This window comes from Schistocerca piceifrons, chromosome 4 (genome assembly GCF_021461385.2).
Source record: "Schistocerca piceifrons isolate TAMUIC-IGC-003096 chromosome 4, iqSchPice1.1, whole genome shotgun sequence".
NCBI classification, from domain to species: Eukaryota; Metazoa; Arthropoda; class Insecta; order Orthoptera; family Acrididae; genus Schistocerca; species Schistocerca piceifrons.
In genome coordinates this window covers 244,269,964-244,290,651 of record NC_060141.1, presented here as the reverse complement: position 1 = coordinate 244,290,651, position 20,688 = coordinate 244,269,964, and the positions used below count along the sequence as shown (strand labels likewise).

Here is a 20,688-nt window from a genome sequence, read left to right as displayed (position 1 = left end):
TAGCGTCAACTGCCACCTGCCACACCATACAGCAATCTTTTCTAAATCGCTTTGCAACTGATACTGGTCTTCGGATGACCTTACTAGACGGTAAATTACAGCATCATCTGCGAACAACCTAAGAGAACTGCTCAGATTGTCACCCAGGTCATTTACATAGATCTAGACCAGCAGAGGTCCCAGGACGCTTCCCTGGGGAACACCTGATGTCAGTTCAGTTTTACTCGATGATTTGCCGTCTATTACTACGAACTGCGACCTTCCTGACAGGAAATCACGAATCCAGTCGCACAACTGAGACGATACCCCATAGGCCCGCAGCTTGATTAGAAGTCGCTTGTGAGCAACGGTGTCAAAAGCTTTCCGGAAATCTAGAAATACGGAATCAACTTGAGATCACTGTCGATAGCGGCCATTACTTCGTGCGAATAAAGAGCTAGCTGCGTTGCACAAGAACGATGTTTTCTGAAACCATGCTGATTACGTATCAATAGATCGTTCCCTTCGAGGTGATTCATAATGTTTGAACACCGTAAATTCTCCAAAACCCTACTGCAAACCGACGTCAATGATATAGGTCTGTAGTTCGATGGATTACTCCTACTACCCATCTTAAACACTGGTGCTACCTGCGCAATTTTCCAATCTGTAGGTACAGATCTATCGGTGAACTAGCGGTTGTATATGATTGCTAAGTAGGGAGCTATTGTATCAGCGTAATCTGAAAGGAACCTAATCGATATACAATATGGACCTGAAGACTTGCCCGCATCAAGCGATTTGAGTTGCTTCGCAACCCCTAAGGTATCTACTTCTAAGAAATATATTCACACAAGTTCTGGTAAGCTCATGGTGACCTCCTTCTTCGACTGCAGGAGCCCTCTGCTCGTCGAGTTCCTCGACAGTAGAACCACAATCAATATCCAGCGCTATGAACACACTTTTCAGAACCTGCGCTTCGCCATAAAGTCAAACACCCAGGAATCCTGTCAAACGGAATCGTCCTACTACACGATAACGCCAGCCCCCACATTGCCAAACGGACGAAGGCTTCGCTTCAGCGGTTTGGTTGGGAAACACTGCAACATCCTCTGTATAACCTGGACTTTTCACTGTGTGGTTTTCAAATCTCTGGAAACCTGAAGAGAGACGTGCGTGGACGTCGGTTTCAGACGGACAAGGAACTACTTGAGTGGGCGGGGTTGTGGATGAGTTAGCGGCCGCTTGCGTTCTATGAAACAGGAATTGAACGCCTCGCCTCTCACTCGGATAAACGTCTTAACGCGTGCGGTGATTACTTTTGAATAAACCATTCCATGGTCCAGTTGCGGCCGATGTTCGGTTTGCATCTGTTGTCCCTTCTAATAAGACGATATATGGGCTGATTAAGAAACTTGCCTTTTCTGACGATGCTACCGAATTTTCTAAATTTGCAAATCTTTTTTGTTACTGATATTACCTGAACACATTATGCAAAGGAAATCTGAATAGTAAATTATATATTCATCTTTTCCAAAACGGCAATCTGTCTGAGATCTCTAACGCGAGATAATTTGACGTACAATGGTCCTCTCTAGCGTCATGTAGTAATCGACCACCCGTACGGTTTCGTTACGACGGATGTACCGGCAGGTTTGTTTTGAACCTGTTTTTTAAATTTTCTGTTCCACCTACTTATTCTTATCATAACAAAAAAGGATTATGCCTGCTTATCACGGTGGGAGTACGCATCTTAAATAGGCTACTGTTGTGAGAAAGTACAATAGCAATACAAAAAAAACAAGGTATCTGTATTGTACAACTTATATTGTAAGGAGTACAGTTGATTTTGTGTGATACAGACTGAATTCATGAGATAAGCTTCTTCTGGAATTAGCTGCTGATAAGTCCATTTTATTAAAATTTCATATCCTACAATTATATAATTCGTCGTTTTGCAGTACGCTTTTATTCATAACACCAAGTCTCGTCATCAACGACGACTTTTTCCATAAAGGAATTGTCCTCGTCTAGCGTTTCAAAAGCAGCACTGTTCAATGCATCGTTGTTTTTGTTGAGCAGTAATGGCGTGCAGGGTAAACTTTGAACACTACTTTCTTTTCTTCAAAACATTCTGGACAATTTGTTGCAGACTTGATTAAGAAATGCTCCTTTTTGATTTGTTGATTTGTGACACAACAACGTTGACACCCTACTGTCGCATTTACACTACTTAACACTGCCTGCTCAAAATGATCGGTCAGTTACACATTTTACAGTTGTTATTTCAAACGGTCACCGTAATTATTCAAACTGCCACCGTAATTACTGCGCTGTCGTCGCTGATACGCTAGGAATAAAATCGGTCAGAACTTTTTGGACGGCCGGTGTAGAATTATTTTAATCCAGCAAGACCGTTTTTATCGTGTAATACTAATTTTAGTGTTCTACATCTAATTTGTGGTTTTGTTGTAAAAGAGATTGCTAATTATCCAGGCCTGAAGTAATTCTTTGTTACATGTTTTATCTCTGTTATGAGGTAATTAATTCTGTTGATATTCTCTGTTCCTACAACTACACACATATTTCTTCTTTTCTGACTGAACTGCCAGTTCCCACAGCAATTCGAACAAAAATTTTTAAAAATACAGGCTTCATAGGATTACAGGCTGAAAAAAGAAATGGAATTGATCAATATTAAAGGATTAATACAGTGAGAAGCTGAACAGTACTAGAAAGTCAACGTAATTAGAAGAAGGGCAATTTTAAAAGCTGATGATACTCGGAAGTTGGACAAATTTAGGAAGTGGACAAAATTTTCATTGGACTCGATTAAATTCGAAAAAAAAATTAAATCCAAAAGTCTAAAAAGAATATTAACACAGATATTATTGAAATTACGTTGTAGTTATTTACAGGTTTTGAAGAGGCAAATGTGACAAAACTATTCTGCTCTTGTTTAATCGTGTGATCAATTTGAGGGTTGTCATATACATATACAGACAAAATGACGTAAGTCGTTGGTTTAGTTAGTTAGCAATCATCTAGTTGTCGATGAGGTGTGGGGTACAGACGTCTGAAGCCGGTTTCTTGAATTCGTCGGCGAGGTGTTTACACGATGTACACATCCATTGTGTTGTGTGCTATTGTCATGGAAGGGTGTTTTTTCTCCGGATTACAGCAATAACTCGTCCAAACCGTGGGCAGATTTCGCCCACGCATCCACGCATCTGTGTCAGTCATCACTTTGGAGCTTAGATGATAGTAGCGTTGTACATTTCCTGTCTGTGCGAAGTACTGTTTTCCTCCCTGTCTGGACGTTACATCTCGAAGAGGTGCGACTGCGTATATGAAGATGAGCGTGAAGAAGATAACGTAAGTATTAACTACTGTCACCTCTCTACAGCCTTGCACTCCTCCAGACATTTGTAGTAGTAGACTATGTGTGTTCGTTGGGATTTACCGTAATTTATTCTGATATGTGTATTGAAATCTTTAAGTGACATCTGAGTTCTGTGGCCTTGTCTGTCAGCTTAGAATTTACTTTTAAGAGTTCCACCTTTATATTTTTAAGTACAGATACACCACATCCGTCCTTCGAAATTCACCATGCGAAACGTAGTGGAAAGTCTTGCAATATCGCTCCCCCCACCTCCCTCTCTCTCACCAAACCTGCCCTACTTTTTCTACACCATTCTCGGCTGGTAGACGGGAAAAACGACTTTAGGTACCCATCTGTATGGGCTGTATTATCTCTGATTTTACTGTCGTCATCATCACGTGAGCTATGAGCTGAAGGAAGCAATATATTCCTTGAACTAGTTTTGAACATCGGTTCTTGAAATTTTCCAAGTACTGCTTTCTTCAAAACGCAATCTCTCTCTTTTAATGTCGCCCTATGCAATTAGTTGAGCTTCTCTGTTTCACTCTCACAATGACTAGATAAACTTTGAATACGAGGTTATTCATAAACGCCTTCAGGGTTTCAGAAAACAGCTGGACAAAAACTACAAGATATACAGAAGAATGACGCCCGCGAATTACTGTTGATATTTCATACACAAAATTAACAGCTAGGATTAATCTGTGGCTAAGGGCCTTGTGTAAATTGTTGCATCCAACACTCTATCGTACACAGTCCTAAAAGGACACCTTCGGTGAAATATAACACACCACTACAAAAGACACTTTTTAATTCTTTTGTTCAGTTAGGTGTTAACAATGACAGTGGAAACGTTGCACTGCCTTGATTCCGTCTGAAGGTTGTTGTTTTACGAAATTTGTGTTTTGTTGGCTTATTGCTTAGCATGTTTACAATTTTACATCTACTAGTAGTTGAACCACGAAAAGTTACGGAATCTCAGTGAACAGGTGAATACGTGTGTGCAGGCCTAAATGCTGTGAAGAAAGTTTTCTAATCATATCCAAACGAACAGTGACCGTCAACACAGATTAAGGCTGACCTTCGGAAGCAAACGCTGCGGGCACACTGGAAATTTCTACTCTGGAGATATGTCATGTTAGAAGAGTGTTCAATGCATAGAACTGGAACATCCACTGAGACATTATAGTTATGCTGGGGCTTTGTGGTATGAGCAATAAACACATGTTAAAGGGGAGGCGTTGCGTAAACAGCGTAAAAAATGCCTACGAAGTACCTTTCTTGTGTTTGTGTTGCACTGGTGATTAATATAATACAAAAATAATTTGCTTGGACATTGTGCACGTCACCGTTCAGTGTCGGTAGTATTTTACAGGTAATGGTAGAACAGATTAGAGATAAAGTTTGTGACGTCTTACCACAGACGGTGCGGTAAACTGCAGGGGTGAAGAATCCATCGCCAGTAACGCAGACGCTGTAATAGAAAAATATAAACACAAAATTGTGTACATGGCTGCACGTTCAGAGACCGTGAATAGTTAAAATTGAAAGAAAACAGCCCTCGGTCATTGTTTTTAAGGAATTAACCGAGTTTCAACACTGCTAGAAGTGTCTTCCTCAGAATTTAAATCAAAGAATGGTCTATGACATGGTTACAAAATTATGACTAAAAATGTATGATACAGTGTACAAGTACGGAATCATCGTGAAAGACTGGCAGTACTTATATGTCATTTACACAATATTATTTTATATAGGACATACAAGTACTGCCAGTCTTTCACAATGTTTCCCTACTTATACTTTGTATCACACGTTTTTAGTCATAATTCTGTGACCATGTTATAGACCATTCTTTGATTTAAATTCTGAGGAAGACACTCCTAGCAGTGTTGAAATCCGGTTAATTCATTAAAAATAGTGACCGAGGTCTGTTTCTTACAATTGAAAATATAAACATTTATCTCAAAATGGGAGTTAGTATCTGACGCACAGTGTTCAGTTCGTGTTTACACGCAGCAAACAGATATTCACAGGACAGTTTTATTTAGAAACAAATAATAACTCTACAAGAAAGAAAAAATTTCCAGTACTTGTGTCAACTAATTTCCCAAAAGTTTTCTTTCTTGTGTCTGAGTTCACAGCTGCTGTTGTTTTCCAGCGTAGAGCGCTTCACATTTAGTTGAAAATAAACACTTTATTTCATTATTTAGGAAATAGTTAAATTCACCCCCTTAGGTATTATCAAACTAAATCCAACAAAAATTGCTATGCTTCAAGCATGCTATGATTCGCACACCAGTGTGAAGAAGAAGAACGTTATGAAGGTGTAAAAATGATCGAACTATCAGTTTAATCATTCAGGGTTGCAAAATATTGACACCAATTCCTTACAGAATACTGAAAAAACTGGTAGAAGCCGACCTCGGGAAAGGTCAGTTTGGATTTCAAACCAAGTAGGTACACGCGAGGCAGCATACTGACCCTACGACTTACCTTAGAAGATAGATTAAGGAAAGGCAAACCTCCGTTTACAGCGTTTGTAGACTTAGAGAAAGCTTTTGACAATGTTGACTGTGATACTCTCTGAAATTTTGAAGGTAGCGGGGGTAAAGTACAGGGGGCGAAAGGCTATTTACAACTTGCACAGAAACCAGGCGGCAGTTATAATAGTCGAGGAGCATGAAAGGAGCAGGTGGTGAGAAGGAAGTGAGATAGTGTTGTAGCGTATCCCCGATGTTATTCAATCTGTACACTGAGCAAGCAGTAAAGGAAACAAAAGAGAACTTTGGAGTGGAAATTAATGTTCAGGGAGAAAATACGATACGATACAAATTTTGATTGTAGTCATTCCATTCTACAGCTCCAGGTACGGCAGAAATTTTCACTGTCGTCATTCCATTTTGCAGCTGATGGTCGTAAATATTCGCAACTGCGAATACGTGTAATGTAAAAATTTTGATGTTTGCTGATAACGTTGTAATGCTATCAGAAACAGCAAACGACTTGAAAGAGCACTTGAACAGAATGGATATTGTCTTGAAAGGAGGATATAAGATGAACATCAATAAATGGAAGACAAGGATAATGGAGTGTAGTCGAATTAAATCAGGTGATACTGAGGGAATTAGCACAGGAAACGAGACACTGAAAGTAGTAAATGAGTTCTGTTATTTGGGCAGCAAAATAACTGATGATGGCCGAAGTACAGATTGTTCGGATATAAAACGTAGACTGGCAATGGAAAGAAAAGCATTTCTGATGATGGAAGTTTGTTAACGTCGAATATAGACTTCAGTTTTGGGAAACCCTTTCTGAAGGTGTTTGTCTGTAGTGTAGCCATCTATGGAAGTGAAACATGGACTATAAACTGTTTAGGCACAATAAAATTAGAAGCTTATCAAACGTTGCGCCACAGATAAAAGCTGAAGAGTAGATGGGTAGATCATGTAACCAATGAGAACATACTGAATAGAACTGGGAAGACAATAAATTTGTGGCACAACTTGACTAAAAGAATGGGTCGGTTGGTAGGACATATTCTGAGACATCAAGGAAGCACGAGTTTAGTACTGGAGAGAAATGTGAGATGTAAACGTAGATGGATACCAAGAGAGGATTACAATAAGCAGGTTCAGAAGGATGTAGGTTGCAGTGGCTATTCGGAGATGAAGATGTTTGCACGGGACAGAGTATCATGAAGAGCTGTATCAAACTAGTCTTCAGAGCGAAGACCACAACAACAACATTCTGTAAGCATAACACATATAATTGTGATGTAGCTTGACAATGCCCCTCTTGGCGAAATTAGTTATTTGATAAATAATGAAATACAGCGTGTATTTCAAAATAAAACAACTGTCCACGCAAAAAATGACTTCTTTTACCCAAGGACCCAAAATGTTAGTTTTTGGGCGGATTTATTTTTCAGTTCCACGTGACGCAAAATTACCCTGGGCAAGTAATTGCTACAATGCACTTTACGCAACAATCAGGGGCAAGACTACCATAACGCTCGGGTGACACTCTTTTGAGTTTCGTTTTACATCTGAATATGGTTCACGCGTCCGAAAGTCAAACTTAGGAGCGCACAGATCGTCCGGGCAGTAAGAGTGTTTTTTTTTTTTCTAATTATCTGTTTAAACGTTCACCCAATTTATAAGCAAAATATTTCCCGGTCACTTTGAAGCAAGCAGCCATTAAGCTGATGAGCAAATCCGAGGCGATCGTTCACGTTCCACCTTCTACGGAGACGAGTTACATCAAGAACTTCTGCTGTTCTTGATTCGGAAAATGAATTAGAAAGATTGTTCAGTTTTCTGCAATGCAATGATTTCACAGCGAGTACAATATGCCTGTTTGAGCCTCTGTTTTTATGAGAGGACTGCTTATTATGAATTATCTTTATTAGACACTTAGCAACCATAAGATCTACGCTAGTTCCCTGTTCCCCCATACCAGAAGATAGGCTCCACCGTGCTGTTGTGAAGTCCAATCTCAAAAAAATTGTAATACTGTTATACATTAGACTGCAGACTGAAAATCCGTCTCTAATGACCCCGTCACCGACGGGATGTTATTTGCACTTGTGACTTAATCCGGCAGAATCAACCTACGTATTGTTACTATATGCGAAAACAGGTTTCTTGGTGAATTTCATTCATGAAATCTTTTCTGCTAATCAGACGAGTCATGGCATCGTGTTGTCGCAACGTTTCGATGACTTTCCCAGTTATCATCTTCAGGGGTAACTCACCAAAACCTCTCGACAATATGAAGTTACGACTCGGCAGATTAAACGAGTAGATTTAATCTATGTATTACTGCAATGTACATGTATTTACAATCAATAACAGTTGTACAACAGTATGGGATTTGCTTTAGAAATATTTTTTTCTTTTTCGTTAGATTTATAGTGTTCCAGGTTGTTTGGTCTTATAATATGTTTATTAAAGTATAGCTTGTATATATACTTCTAACACAACATTGCATTTAAGAGTGAAAAATAATGGAGACAAAAATGTGTTTCGTGTGCAGCCTTTTACATTTACGACACTGGACCAATTCCTGATTTGATTTTGATGGATTGTATCGTTCCAAGTTGTAAGTACAAAGACAGTTTTGGTCGTCTTCATCAGACAGCTGAAGGTTATAACAGAGAGGAAGAGAAATTGGATGGGACATTCTTTGAAACAGGAGCCCTGGCTAACAGACACTTCGGAAGGACTAGTTCGTGAGAGTAGATTGAAAGTAACGAGGATATATAAGATGATAGACGACATAAAGGGAAGCGAAAATTACATGTACCTGAAGAGGGTGGCAAAAGAGAAGAGAAGATAGTTACCATGTGAAAACCTGCCTTCGGGCAGAACACTAATGATGACATCAAAATTAGGCCTATTCACATTTTTCCTTGTTCTTGCTTTTAGCTGCTTTTTGCCCTTACCTTGCTCTCATAGAATTAATTCTTTCTAACTTAGACTCGTTAGGTTCAATTAGTCGTTTTTAGCAATTTCTACCTTTTATTTTTCTGTAAATTCATTTCTTTAGATTCCTTTACCAACTGCTGTTGTCCTATAGTTTTCTTGACTCGGGTAATGAAAAACAGTGCGTAAACGTTCCCCAACAGAACTGCATAAACCTGACCCGTCGCCATGTTTGAATTAGTTTCGAAACTACAGTAGCGGCTTTTAGACTTTCAGATTATACAAATGTATCCCTTTAAGCAGGATAATCTCCTTAAATGAACATAATATTTTTCTTTTCCGAAAAAGAAATGAATTCTCCCTAGGAGCTTCAATAATTGAGTAACAAAATTTGCTCACCTTGCACAGATCCACAAATACGTTGTTCACGCTAAGACGTTCACACAGCTGGCGACATGACGTTTGTTAGAACCCTCAGAAGATGGCGGTACTAATCTTCCATTGTCGGTAAAGCTCAAGGAAGAATGGTTCCCGAGAAAAACAGGATGCAGAAAAATAACTTGATAATAGGGTGAGAGCAGGACAGGCCGTGTCAGAATGAGCAAAATTTTTCAGATTACAATAGGTCTGAAATAACGCTATGGAGCTAGGACAACAGAACGGCCACCAAACAACGAGGAATCCTCAAAAGTCAACACCTGTGAAGAACTGGTGGCAAGAATATTTGACGTCAACGACAATCATTTGCAAAACTCTAGGAATTTTCCAGCTCATGCGCCAAAAATTTCTTCGATGAATTCAACTTTGTAACGTCGTTGAAGGCTGAAACGAGCATTTGGAGTAAAAATATTGTATCTGGGAAAACAGTTTTTAAAATATGATTTCTGTCTCCTTTTTCCTCGGTGCCTTAGCTTACAAGTATTGATTTACTTGATAAATTAGAAGTTTATTCATGCTCTCCGTACATTATCAGAAATTAAAACACTTGGGTTTTTGATATCAATACCACAAACATTGATCGCAACTGTAGTGCTGCTAGTGTAGTGAAGCTAATTGTCTTCACAAACTAGTGGTATTATGGTGCTTTTAGTGTAGTTAATTGAATAATCAGGCTTTACCCAGTGAACATTACAGAAAAATCGCGTGGCGAATTCAACCGACTGTAGGAATAGAAAGGTTCCCCACACTTGACAGTCCAACGTAAGCAATACAATTCAGTTAGATTTACCAATAACTGTGGAAATAATCAGGATTTATCCAGTAAAGATCACAGAAAAACCAGCCATGGATAGTAACATAAAGTTTGCCTATCTTGATTGCTCATCCTAAGCAGTTGCCTTGACATAATTTGACCAGTAACCATTTCACCACAACAGGTATTAGCTGAGCCGAGGTAGGTTAACTGCACAGTGTCTTGACTGGCTGCCGTTTAATAGTCAAAGCTCCACAGCGACACATTTCCGTCTGCGACTTGCGACTTCAGGTAACCCCAAATCCAATAATCGCGCGGACTGAGGTCTGGGGACCTGGGAGGCCAAGCATGACGAAAGTGGCGGCTGAGCGCACGATCATCACCAAACGACGCGCGCAAGAGATATTTCACGCACCATCTCTCGGACATTCTGTGAACTTTGTATTTTTTTTTTATCTAGTAAAATCCCATGTCATTTCAAGCATGTGTGTCAATTTGTACCTCTCTATCTACATTATTTCGTGGTTTACTAAGTTTTCAAATTTATACTGACTTTTTGATCACCCTGTATATAACACAGCCTAGATACAAGTGCATACATTATTCTGAACACTGATCAAGAGTTAGAAATGGTGATCGATGCTGTAGCTGCAAAAAGATATAACTTTAACACTCACTGTTTCACATTTTGTATTATCCATAAAATATATTCGGAAAATTCTTCTTCTGTAGCGTCAACGATAAACAAAATTCGACTTCGATCGCAGTCACTCTGCTCAAAATAAGATAAGCTGAAGTGTAAAGTTACTTAGAATTCAAATATACATCGGACAATCCTCGACCTCTCCGTTTCGTAAGCGAGACAATGACGAAAGGTATCTCCAAATATGAAACGTCAATTCATGTATCAGCTCTCGGGCCGTTGTTTACTCCACGCTACCACTGGTGATGCAAGATGATAGCTCTCTACACGTAAGCTACTGATAGTGCGACAAGGAATAACGCAACAGTACCTCGGTTAGCTGCACCAGCCGGACATACACAGCACCTCTGCAGCACTGTGCAAGAGCTGGGCGCCAGCTAACGTGACGTGCGGGAGTGGGAGGGAACGGATCCGTGGTCGCCCAGGCGGAACGACGCGGATTGGTGGTCGGTGCGTCACGTGACGCAGGGCTGCAGACGTTCTGTTGCATCAGAGGCTGCTGAAGGAGAAGACGTCGCAGAGCAGTCGCTCGAATGTAGCACACAATCATGAGCCGAACGTCAGGCTCTTGCAAAATTCTGGAACACGTTTAATTCTCGTATATTATGAAGCATCCAGAGTAATAAACTTTCCTTTATAGGAATCAACGTGGATTCCGCAAACAAAAATCTTCGTGAATGAGATCATACCCACATCTGCAGCTACACCTACATAATTACTCAGCAGTTCATACATAAATGTTCGGCAGATGAATAAAAGAACCACTTTCAGACAGTTTCTTTACAGTTCCCTCTCTTGAATAGCAACCTGTAACTTTCCGTGAGACCTCTATCACGATGGTAATTTCTCATGAAACATTCCCTTAGAAAAATTAATGAAGTACTATGCTCGCATACCCCTTACGTTATTTGATTTTCAAACAGCTGAGCAGAACCGAACGTACTCAGACATTTCTCTCTTTACTTATTCTGATCAAACACTAAACTGACTCACAATATTTTTAGCGCAACGCAATCTGACTTTCAATAATCTCTACAAAAGAATGGCCCTCACTAACAATAACCTATACCTTTCATGAATCACTTACCTAACAAAAATCTTCGTTCCTCAACCTACTGCAATACAGCGAGCGGCAGTACTGCCAGCTCAATAAAAGATTCTAACTACTGAACGCACTAACTACTGATCGGCATAGTTAGCAAATGAAAGATTTTGATAGAGAACAAATAATGTATTCACCTTAATAATATTCAAAAGTCATCATATATATATATATATATATATATATATATATATATATATATATATATATATACAGTTCATGATATCTAGTATTACAAATTTACTCTTTCTGATGGACACACGTCCAGATCGTCCGCTCTCAAAATTCTGCCATCTCTCTCCCCATCATTGCTGGCGGCTCACCTCCAACTGCCCAACGCTACGCGCTGTTCACATCCAACAGCCAAACACTACAATAGCAAATATTCCAACAGTGCAAACCAGCCACAGACTGCACACAGCCACCACCACCTAGCACAGTCAGTGATTTTCATACAGAGCGCTGCGTGGCGTTGCCAACATAAAAACCTAAACAGCCTACTTACACTCATACTGCATTTGGGGGTCAACAAACTGTATTGTCATTCGGATGAGAAAGTTGGTGATTGTAATTTCATGCAAGGTCTCGCCGCAGCTGAAACTGTTTGGCACCTCTACTCGCTTATCATACCCATGACATCCTCTCCCTTATTAGCTATAATACAAAACGAACTGCTGTTCTCTGAAATTTTTGGACGTCCTCCGACAATCTTATCTAGTAAGTATCTCACACCACACAACAGTACTCCATAAGAGGACCGAAATGCGTTGTGCAGTAGTCTTTTCAGTAGATCTGTTACATCTTGTATATGTGATGTCGCAACAAAACATAATCTTTGATTCATCTTCCACATAAGATTTATTTTTGTACTCCTAGATGTTTAGTTGAATCGAGAACCGTAAAGTTTGTGTGGCTTATCGTGTAGTCAAAATTTAACATATTCCTTTTGGTGTTCACGTGGATGATTTCACGCTTTTCACAGCTTGCAGAAATCTTCTCCGAATCATACCGTAATTCGTTTTGAGCTTCTGCTGGCTTTACTGGACTGTAAACGACAGCATCATGTGCAAACAATGTAAGATGGCTGCTCCAATTGCCTCCGAAATCGTTTGCACAGACTAATAATTGCAGATGGCGTGTAACACCTCCTTGGGGAACGCCAGATATTAACCTCTTCCGTTTTACTTCATGCCTTTCCTTCAGTTAGGAGGAACTGCGATCTTTCTGAAATGAAATCTACATCTACATTTATACTCCACAATCGACCCAACGGTGTGTGGCGGAGGGCACTTTACGTGCCACTGTCATTACCTCCCTTTCCCATTCCAGTCGTGTATGGTTCGCGGGAAGAACGACTGCCAGAAAGCCTCCGTGCGCGCTCGAATCTCTCTAATTTTACATTCGTGACCTCCTCGGGGGGTATAAGTAGGGGGAAGCAATGTATTTGATACCTCATCCAAAAACGCACCCTCTCGAAACCTGGACAGCAAGCTATACCGCGATGCAGAGGGCCTCTCTTGCAGAGTCTGCCACTAGAGTTTCCTAAACATCTCCGTAACGTTATCACGCTTACCAAATAACCCTGTGACGAAGCACGCCGCTCTTCTCTGGATCTTCTCTATCTCCTCTGTCAACCCGACCTCGTACGGATCCTACACTGATGAGCAATACTCAAGTATAGGTCGAACGAGTGTTTTGTATGCCACCTCCTTTGTTGCTGGACTACATTTTCTAAGGACTCTCCCAATGAATCTCAACCTGGCACCCGCCTTACCAACAATTAATTTTATATGATCATTCCACTTCAAATCGTTCCGTACGCATACTCCTAGATATTTTACAGAAGTAACTGCTACCAGTGTCTGTTCCGCTAACATATAATCATACAATAAAGTATCCTTCTTTCTATGTATTCAAAATAAATTACATTTGTCTATATTAAGGGGCAGTTGCCACTCCCTGCACCATGTGCCTATCCGCTGCAGATCTTCCTGCATTTCGCTGCAATTTTCTGATGCTGCAACTTCTCTATATACTACAGCATCATCTGCGAAAAGCCGCATGGAACTTCCGACACTATCTACTAGGTCATTTATATATATTGTGAAAAGCAATGGTCCCATAACACTCCCCTGTGGCACACCAGAGGTTACTTTAACGTCTGTAGACGTCTCTTCATTGAGAACAAGATGCTGTGTTCTGTTTGCTAAAAACTCTTCAATCCAGCTACACAGCTGGTCTGATATTCCGTAAGCTCTTACTTTGTTTATCAGGCGACAGCGCGGAAATCTGTCGAACGCCTTCCGGAAGTCAAGGAAAAAGGCAGCTATCTGGGAGCCCGTATCTAATATTTTCTGGGTCTCATGAACAAAGCAAGCGAGTTGGGTCTCCGACGATCGCTGTTTCCGGAATCCATGTTGATTCCTACAGAGTAGATTCTGGGTTTCCAGAAATGACATGATACGCGAGCAAAAAACATGTTCTAAAATTCTACAACAGATCGATGTCAGAGATATAGGCCTATAGTTTAGCGCATCTGCTCGACGACCCTTCTTGAAAACTGGAACTACCTGTGCTCTTTTCCAATCATTTGGAACCTTCCATTCCGCTAGAGAGTTGCTGTACACGGCTGTTAGAAGGGGGGCGAGTTCTTTCGCGTACTCTGTGAAGAAACGAATTGGTACCCCGTCAGGTCCAGTGAACTTTCCTGTGTTGAGTGATTTCAGTTGCTTTTCTATTCCTTGGATACTTATTTCGATGTCAGCCATTTTTTCGTTCGTGCGAGGATTTAGAGAAGGAACTGCAGTGCAGTCTTCCTCTGTGAAACAGCTTTGGAAAAAGGTGTTTAGTATTTCAGCTTTACGTGTCTCATCCACTGTTTCAATGCCATTATCATCCCAGAGTGTCTGGATATGTTGTTTCGATCCACTTACTGATTTAACGTAAGACCAGAACTTCCTAGGATTTTCTGTCAAGTCGGTACATAGAATTTTACTTTCGAATTCACTGAACGCTTCATGCACAGCCCTCCTTACGTTAACTTTGACAACGTTTAGCTTCCTTTTGTCTGAGAGGTTTTGGCTGCGTTTAAATTTGCAGTGAAGCTCTCTTCGTTTTCGCAGTAGTTTCTTAACCTTGTTGTCGAACAACGGTGGGTTTTTCCCGTCCCCCACAGTTTTACGCGGCACGTACCTGCCTAAAAAGCATTTTACGATTGCCTTGAACTTTTTCCATAAACACTCAACATTGTCAGTGTCGGAACAGAAATTTTCGTTTTGATCTGTTAGGTAGTCTGAAATCTGCCTTCTATTACTCTTGCTAAACAGATAAACCTTCCTTTTTTTATATTACTATTTACTTCCATATTCATGGATGCTGCAACGGCCTTATGATCACGGATTCCCTGTTCTGCGCTTACGGAGTCGAAAAGTTCGGATCTGTTTGTTATCAGTAGGTACAAGATGTTATCTCCACGAGTCGGTTCTCTGTTCAATTGCTCGAGGTAATTTTCGGATAGGGCACTCAGTATAATGTTACTCGATGCTCTGTCCCTACCACCTGTCCTAAACATCTGAGTGTCCCAGTCTACATCTGGTAAATTGAAATCTCCACCTAAGACTATAACATGCTGAGGAAATTTATGTGAAATGTATTCCAAATTTTCTCTCAGTTGTTCTGGCACTAATGCTGCTGAGTCGGAAGGTCGGTAAAAGGAGCCAATTATTAACCAAGCTCGGTTGTTGAGTATAACCTCCACCCATAATAATTCACAGGAAGTATCCACTTCTATTTCGCTACACGATAAACTACTACTAACATCGACAAACACACCACCATCGGTTGCGTGCAATCTATCCTTTCTAAACACCATCTGTGCCTTTGTAAAAATTTCGGCACAATTTATCTCTGGCTTCAGCCAGCTTTCCATACCTATAACGATTTCAGCTTCGGTGCTTTCTATCAGTGCTTGAAGTTCCGATACTTTACCAATGCAGCTTCGACAGTTTACAATTACAATACCGATTGCTACTTGATCCCCGCATGTCCTAACTTTGCCCCGCACCCTTTGAGACTGTTGCCCTTTCTGTACTTGCCCGTGGCCATCTAACCTAAAAAAACCGCCCAGTCCATGCCACACAACCCCTGCTACGCGTTTAGCCGCCTGCTGTGTGTAGTGGACTCCTGACCTATCCAGCGGAACCCGAAACCCCACCACCCTATGATTGGCAATCTTCACCAAATCAGATAGCCGCCGGAAGCCAGAGAGGATTTCCTCCGATCCATAGCGACACTCATCATTGGTGCCGACATGAGCGACCACCTGCAGATGGGTGCACCCTGTACCCTTCATGGCATGCCGAAGGACCATTTCCACATCTGGAATGACTCCCCCCGGTATGCACACGGAGTGCACATTGGTTTTCTTCCCCATCCTTGCAGCCATATCCCTAAGGGGCCCCATTACGCGCCTGATGTTGGAGCTCCCAACTACCAGTAAGCCCACCCTCTGCGACTGCCCAGATTTTGCAGACTGAGGGGCCTGGAACAGGACAAGCAGCCATGTCCGACCAAAGATCAGTATCATCCGGAGACAGAGCCTGAAACCTGTTCATCAGACAAATTGGAGAGGCCTTCCATTCAGCCCTCCGGAATGTCTTTCGCCCCCTGCCACACCTTGAGACGACCTCCCACTCTACCATGCGTGAAGGGTCAGCCTCAGTGCGGGTAGTATCCCGGGCAGCCACAGCCGTAGTCCGATCGGGGGATGTGTGGGACAAGCTGGCCGTCCCAGACAAACCCCCGTCCGAACCCCCACATTGATGCCCATTGGCAACAGCCTCAAGCTGTGTGACCGAAGCCAGCACAGCCTGAAGCTGGGAGTGAAGGGATGCCAACTCTGCCCGCATCCGAATGCTGCAGTCGCAGTCCCTGACCATGCTAAATACTGTTGTGCAAAGAACGTCTGAACTATTCTACAGAGAGCACAAACAAAATTTAAACGGTTAGTAAAATACAAGACTGCCTAGTAAATACAGTAATGCTGCTACTTGCACACTGCTGACACAATGCTCGGCGTTAGAAGGCTAACTGTATTGTCGGTAGCGTACAAAGACTATTTGAAAGAAATAAACAAATGACAGACGACTATGCGACTTTACACGTCACAGATATTAAAATGCAAATCTGCCCCTGCTAAATACGAAACTACATAATTATTTGACAGATTTAACCAAACAAGTGCGCTAAGACACTCAAACAAATTTTCAACTTTACTACTATACTTATATGAACGCTAAATAAGCCACTTCCTGCTACTTGCGCACTGCTGACACACTGCTTGGCGGCAGAAGGCGAATGCAGTCGCACCACTCAGGCAATGATTCGTTGTCACGCAATTTGATTAGAATCCTCTTAAGAGGAACGAAGTCAGAAGCCTTCCTGTACCCTAGAAATTTAGACCCCCAACAGACAGTACTCACTACTCAGTGCGAATGGAGCCAGTTGCGTTTCCAGAAGAAGGATATTTTCCGAATCTGTGATAGTTACGTATCAACAGATGGTTTTCTTCGAGGTAACACCTGATAACGGAACACAATATAAGCTCCAAAGTCCTACTACAAATCGGCGTCAGTGATGCTGGTCTGAAATTCAGTGGATTAATACCGTTTCCAGGATTTTGTATTGGTTTGAGCTGTACATCTTTCTAGTGTTTAGCAATGGATCTTTCGTCAATCAAGTGGTTTCTAAAAATTGACTTATTTTATGGGCATAATTAGAAAGGAATCTAATTGTCATGCAGTCTTTCCTTTAATAATTGGTTTAAGTTTCTTTTATATGGTTCCTAGCAGGCATAACTCAATACTACCTGTTTCTGGGGTGAGACCGCCAGATGTAAAAGAAACTCGTGAAAATTATGAAACTAGTCTATTTTGCAATTTTTGCAATAATTTCTGAACAGAGAAGCAAGTTAAAAGAATTATATCTGATATAATTCTAGAATATGCTGCAGATACCTATTCTAAACACTGAAAACTTTGAGAAACTGTTTTACATAACATATAGATCTATCCATTGTGTCCTTTCTTGTAAACTCTACTCCTCTTTCATCAAAGAATAGTGCTATGTATGACCATAATACCAAGATCAAAGTCAACACTTCCAAATGCATCGAAGGATGTACATTAGTTGAGAAAAGAATGAGTTTATAGTTCCAGTGGACAATAAAATTCTTCTAGGTCTGCGGCCGCATTATCAATGCGTAAAATGTCGACAGCTCCGTCGCTATGGCAACAAGCCTTCCTGAGGATGTCGGAAGTTCTACACATTGACAGTGTGGCCACAGACCGAGAATAATAATATTGATTGTGACAGTGGCCGCGAAACCCTACGTGTACATGTTACAGCGGAGTTGAAGAATGAATGTGCGTGGGTTTGCGGTACACTGAGTGGCCCAAACTACCATTTTCGTTTCTAAACACAAGCACATCGAGGAAATGTAGTTTGCCGTCTACCTCCTCCTCCATAGTAAACCGAATTCTTGAGTTTATACTGTTCAGATGTTCGTGGAACCGGCTTAATTCCTCCCGACCATGTCTCCACAACACAAACGTGTCGTCCACGTATCGGAACCATACATTTGGTTTCTTGCTGGCAGTACCTAAGCCCTGTTCTTCGAATTTCTCCATAAAGAAGTTTGCAATTACGGGACTTAGGGGGCTTCCCATAGCCACGCCATCCGTTTGCTCATAAAACTGTTCATTCCACTTGAAGTATGTGGTCGTCAAACAACACTTAAACAGCTCTAAAATATCGGCAGGAAAAATTCGATCCAGCTGTTCCAATACATCATTAAGTGGAACCATGGTAAACAGCGATACCACATCGAAGCTGACCAATATGTCCTCCGGCTGGACCACTATGCCATTCAATCTGCTGATGAAATGTGCACGCACTGGACCGTTATTTGCACCGGGATTCGAACCACCACCCACAACAGAAGCGGGGTGTTATCAAGACGTTAGCGGACAGAGCTAGAAATATTTGTGAACCTGAGTTGCTCGACGCTGAGATGGAACATCTCCACAATGCACTAACGAAGAACGGATATTCGTCCGCCGAAATAAAACGTGCGTTGAGGCAGCCACGCAGAAATCATACTGACGTACAGGCTACTGCAAAATCTAAGGTTTTCCTGCCGTTTGTTAAAAATGTAACGGAAAGAATAGGGAGGATCTTGACGAAGCGGAATATTACCGTAATTTACAAGCCCACCAGGAAGATACAGGAATACCTTAGGCCTGCCAAGGACGCTCGCAAACCATTGGAAAAATCTGGAGTGTATAGGATCCCATGCAGCTGTGGTGGTGTTTATGTGGGTACCACCAAAAGAACTGTTTTTAAACGTTTGGAAGAGCACGAGGGAAATTGTAGAAGAGGAGAAACGGAACGATCAGCTGTTGCGGAGCATGCTTTCTAGCCAGGGAACCACAATATTCGTTTCGAGGAGACGCAATTACTAGCGGCCACGAGCGGATACTACGAAAGGCTCTACAGGGAGGCAATCGAAATCGCTAAACACCCAAATAATTTCAACCGAAAGGAGGAGGGCGTCAAATTAAACGGTATATGGATGCCGGTGTTAAAGAAGATGTGTACCACTCGTCCACTACTGGGTGATGGCAACGGCGATCGACGGCGACGGACAGCGGCTAATTGCACTGACGTTTTCAAAACACGTGACGTCACGCCGCGGCGCGGGGGCGCGCGGACACGGAATTTAGCGGCAGTCAGTAGCGAGCCAGTGTGTGTGTTGGACCTTCCATCAAGCTACGGACCCCCTTGAAGATGTCTCCCGCAGTCGGAGACGAAACGTTGGGAATCACCTCAGAATTCATCAACTGACCACAGCATAACAGCCCGGATAATTATAATGGGCATGATATTTCCGGCCGTGAAAGTTTACATTTTTGTAAAACACAGTATATACGTCCGCAGCTCGTGGTCTCGCGGTAGCGTTCTCGCTTCCCGAGCAAGGGGTCTCGGGTTCGATTCCCGGCGGGGTCAGGGATTTTCTCTGCCTCGTGATGACTGAGTGTTGTGTGTTGTCCTTAGGTTAGTTAGGTGTAAGTAGTTCTAAGTTCTAGGGGATTGATGACCATAGCTGTTAAGTCCCATAGTGCTCAGAGCCATTTGAACAGTATATACAGTTCCACACAGTAAATGGAATGACACCATTAATCAATATAGACTTGTATCAGAAATAGGTAGCTAAAGTAGAATATTAAAAATTTCTAGGTGTATACATTGATGAGGGGTTGAACTGAAAAAAAAACACTGAAGATCTGGTGAAACGTTTGAGTTCAGCTACTTATGCTATTAGGGTCATTGCAAATTTTGGAGATATACATCTCAGTAAATTAGATTAACAAGCTTATTTCCATTCTCTGCTTTCGTGTGGCGCCATATTCTGGGGTAACTCATCGCCGAGTAAAAGAGTGTTCATTGCACAAAAGCGTGTAATCAGAATAATTGCTGGAGCTCATCCAAGATCATCCTTCAGACACCCTATTTAAAGAGCTAGGGATCTTCACTGTAGCCTCACAGTGTATATATTCACTTATGAAAATTGTTAGTAACAATACGAACGAATTCAAAAGTAATAGCAGTGTACATGGCTACAACACTAGGAGAAAGGATGATCTTCACTACTCAAGGTTAATAAATCTAACTTTGGCTCACAAGGGGGTAAATTATTCTGCCACAAAATTGTTTGGTCACTTACCTAATAGCATCAAAAGTCTGATAGATAGCCATATAGCATTTACAAGGAAATTAAAAGAATTTCTGAATGGCAAATCCTTCTACTCATTAGATGAATTTTTGGATATAGTAAGTGGGTAATTT

At 41.4% G+C, this 20,688-nt stretch overlaps 1 protein-coding gene across 1 annotated transcript in view; it reads right to left on the bottom strand.

The window, feature by feature from the left end:
- LOC124795756 (synaptic vesicle membrane protein VAT-1 homolog) overlaps positions 1-11,042 on the bottom strand; it is a 98,666-nt gene extending 87,624 nt beyond the window's left edge. The window contains exons 1-2 of the mRNA XM_047259838.1: positions 10,993-11,042; positions 4,780-4,835 (exon numbers count right to left, since the gene is read on the bottom strand). Coding sequence (XP_047115794.1) covers positions 4,780-4,818 — 39 coding nt within the window. The 5' untranslated portion in view covers positions 4,819-4,835; positions 10,993-11,042. The remainder of the gene's footprint in view (positions 1-4,779; positions 4,836-10,992) is intronic.
- Positions 11,043-20,688: the final 9,646 nt, after the last annotated feature.